This window comes from Eucalyptus grandis, chromosome 1, assembly GCF_016545825.1.
Source record: "Eucalyptus grandis isolate ANBG69807.140 chromosome 1, ASM1654582v1, whole genome shotgun sequence".
NCBI classification, from domain to species: Eukaryota; Viridiplantae; Streptophyta; class Magnoliopsida; order Myrtales; family Myrtaceae; genus Eucalyptus; species Eucalyptus grandis.
In genome coordinates, this window is record NC_052612.1 from 36,249,730 (window position 1) to 36,252,898 (window position 3,169).

The 3,169-nt window shown below is 46.6% G+C and overlaps 1 protein-coding gene across 1 annotated transcript; it reads left to right on the plus strand.

The window, feature by feature from the left end:
• LOC104440186 (G-type lectin S-receptor-like serine/threonine-protein kinase At2g19130) lies at nt 1–2,839 on the plus strand. Its single transcript, XM_010053158.3, has one exon. It carries the CDS (start codon nt 523–525, stop codon nt 2,620–2,622), a length of 2,100 nt encoding a protein of 699 aa, XP_010051460.2. The 5' UTR covers nt 1–522; the 3' UTR covers nt 2,623–2,839.
• The last annotated feature ends 330 nt before the right edge of the window (nt 2,840–3,169 follow it).

Genomic DNA, 3,169 nt, shown 5'->3' on the forward strand with positions numbered 1-3,169 from the left:
GTACTTTGCGCGTTTCTTGACCCGTTCTTCATTGAGATCTCTTTCCTCGCCCTTGCTCGGAGCACAAACGGGTATATATACTTTTCCCTGTGAATCTTGTTTCTACACCTGTCAGCTCGAACCCTATATGGTACAGCCATGGATAGCAAAAACAGTAGTCCGTGGTGGTTCATGCTCCCAATTTTCTTGCTTTGCTCATCTCTGTACACCCACCTCTGTCTTGGCACAGACAAGCTCGATGCGAATTGATCTATATCTGGTAATCAAACCTTAACCTCCTCAAGTGGCAACTTTACGCTTGGCTTCTTCTCGCCGGGTAACTCCACGTACTCCTACATAGGCATCTGGTACAACAAAATCAGCGTGCAAACCGTCGTCTGGGTCGCCAACCGAGACAACCCTATCACTGACAAGCAATCCACTGAGCTGAAGGTCTCGGGTGGCAATCTTGTGATTGTTAACAACTCCGAAGTCCCCGTTTGGTCCACGAATCTGACTACTACTTCATCTGGATCGAGCTCCATGGTGGCGGTTCTTGACGACGATGGCAACTTCGCTCTCAAAGTGGCGCCGAATTCTTCTGTGACTCTGTGGCAGAGCTTTGATTACCCGACGCACACGTGGCTTCCCGGTGCCAAATTAGGGATCGACAAGCGCAAAAACAGGAGTCAGATCTTGACATCATGGAAGAACGCCGAGGACCCTTCGACAGGTTTGTTCTCTCTCCATCTCCAGACATTCAGTGACGGTAAGTACTACGTATGGTGGAATGGGTCTAACCCTTACTGGACTAGTGGGACGTGGGACAATCAGACGAAAATTTTCTCTGGTGTCCCTGAAATGAGAGAGAACACTTTTTACGAGTTAAAATATGTGGACAATGAGAACGAGAGCTACTTCACCTATTCAAACAAAATCTCCTTCAACACCATATCAAGGTTTGTTATGGACCTTTCTGGGCAGATCAAGCAGGAGTCCTGGTTGCCTTCCCAGGCGTGGATCTTGTTCTGGTCTAAGCCCTCACAACAATGCGATGTGTATAGACTTTGTGGGCCTTTCAGTGTTTGCAGCGAGCAGAGCGAAGATTCGTGCAGCTGCTTGCCGGGATTTAGCATAAGCTCTCCAATGGATTGGAATCGGAGGGATTGGTCTGGTGGTTGCATGAGGAATTCCAACTTAAATTGTGCAGCGAATGCAGAGAAAGACCGTTTCTGGCCTATGTCTAACATGAAATTGCGTGATGCACCTCAATCTTTAGTTGCAGGGAGCGATCAGGAATGCCGAACTGCTTGTTTGAGCAATTGCTCTTGCACGGCTTATGCTTTCGAGGATAATGCCTGCTCAATCTGGATCGGGGATCTCTTCAATGTGGAACAGCTCAAACAAGGCACTACCCCTGGAAGGAGTTTCTACGTCCGGCTTGCTGCCTCCGAAATTAAGGATCCCAGCAAGAAGAGTAATGTAACTGCAACAGTGGCAGGGTCTGTCGGTGCCGTGGTAGCGATATTAGCCATTGTCTCGTTTGCCGTTTGGAGATGGAGGAGAGGGGCAACTGTAACAACAAAAATAGTGGAGGGTTCACTGATAGTCTTTGCATACCGGGAGTTGCAAGTAGCAACAAAGAATTTCTCAGAGAAGTTGGGTGGGGGTGGGTTCGGTTCAGTTTTCATAGGAACATTACCTGATTCAAGTCACATAGCAGTCAAGAAGCTTGAAAGCATAAGCCAAGGTGAGAAGCAATTCCGAACGGAAGTAAGCACAATCGGCACTATCCAGCATGTGAATCTTGTCAGGCTTCGCGGATTCTGCTCTGAAGGTGACAAGAGGCTGTTGGTCTACGATTTCATGCCAAATGGTTCCTTAGGCTATCATCTCTTTCATAGAAAGGACTCGAAGACCTTGGATTGGAAAACGAGGTACCAAATTGCTTTGGGAACAGCTCGAGGTCTGGCTTATCTCCATGAGAAGTGCAGAGATTTCATCATACATTGTGATATCAAGCCAGAGAACATCCTTCTAGATGCTGAATTCTGTCCAAAAGTGGCAGATTTTGGCCTGGCAAAGCCTGTTGGCCGAGATTTCAGCAGGGTGTTGACAACCATGAGAGGCACAAGAGGGTATCTTGCGCCGGAGTGGATCTCTGGAGTGGCCATAACAGTGAAAGCTGATGTTTATAGCTATGGGATGATGCTTTTTGAGTTTGTGTCGGGAAGGAGGAACTTAGAGCTATCGGAAAATGGGGCCATCGAGTTCTTCCCAACATGGGCTGCTAGCAAGATAGCTGAAGGAGGTGACCTGCTTGATCTTTTGGACCCAGACTTGGAGAAAAACGCTGATACTGAAGAGCTAAATAGGATATGCAGAGTTGCTTGCTGGTGTGTCCAAGATGAGGAAACTCACAGGCCATCGATGGGGCTGGTTGTTCAAGTACTCGAGGGGTTGTTGGATGTGAACCTGCCCAGGATACCGAGAGCCCTTCAAATGCTTCTTGATAATCAGGAGCATGTAGTTTTCTTCACTGAGTCGTCATCATCGAACCAGAATTCCCAGACGAATAGTAATACCTCAACTTCTTCCTTGCAGAACCCAAATAGTTCATCTTCGATGAAGTCCGAGTCTTGAGGATGATAAGATAAATGCTTAGTACAAGAAGTGCTTCAGTTATATAGTGCATATGCTCCTCTGCTTTTTCTGTAGTCAAGAGCGAATCTCAGTATTTGGGGATTGGCTTTCTTGGGGCTTTTTCCCCTAGCTATTTATGTTGCACATAGATACAAGCAAGCTTGGAATAAGTGCGCGGCCAGACCAGTTGTAAAGACCCTTCATTCTATATAATGATCTGCTGTCTGCTTTTTGAGATCCCACGTGACATTGGTAGTTAGCATCTAAAACTGTCATCTCCACTTTCAAATGATTTTGGCACTGGAATCTGGATCTAACGTATCAGTAACTCCTAGCTTGGATTCCGGCTGGTGTCTCATCGTTCTCGAACGTGCCCTCATTGCATGCAAAGTAGGCTATAAGGCTCGGCGTTTCTCAGTATAAATTCCTCTTGCTAGCTACTTTGTTTATTTAACGAGTCATGGTATGAAAATCGCCCTTAAAACTATGACTTGCTAGGACAGGGATATATATGCGGATAATTTCCAGCTAGCAGATCCTTTTGTTG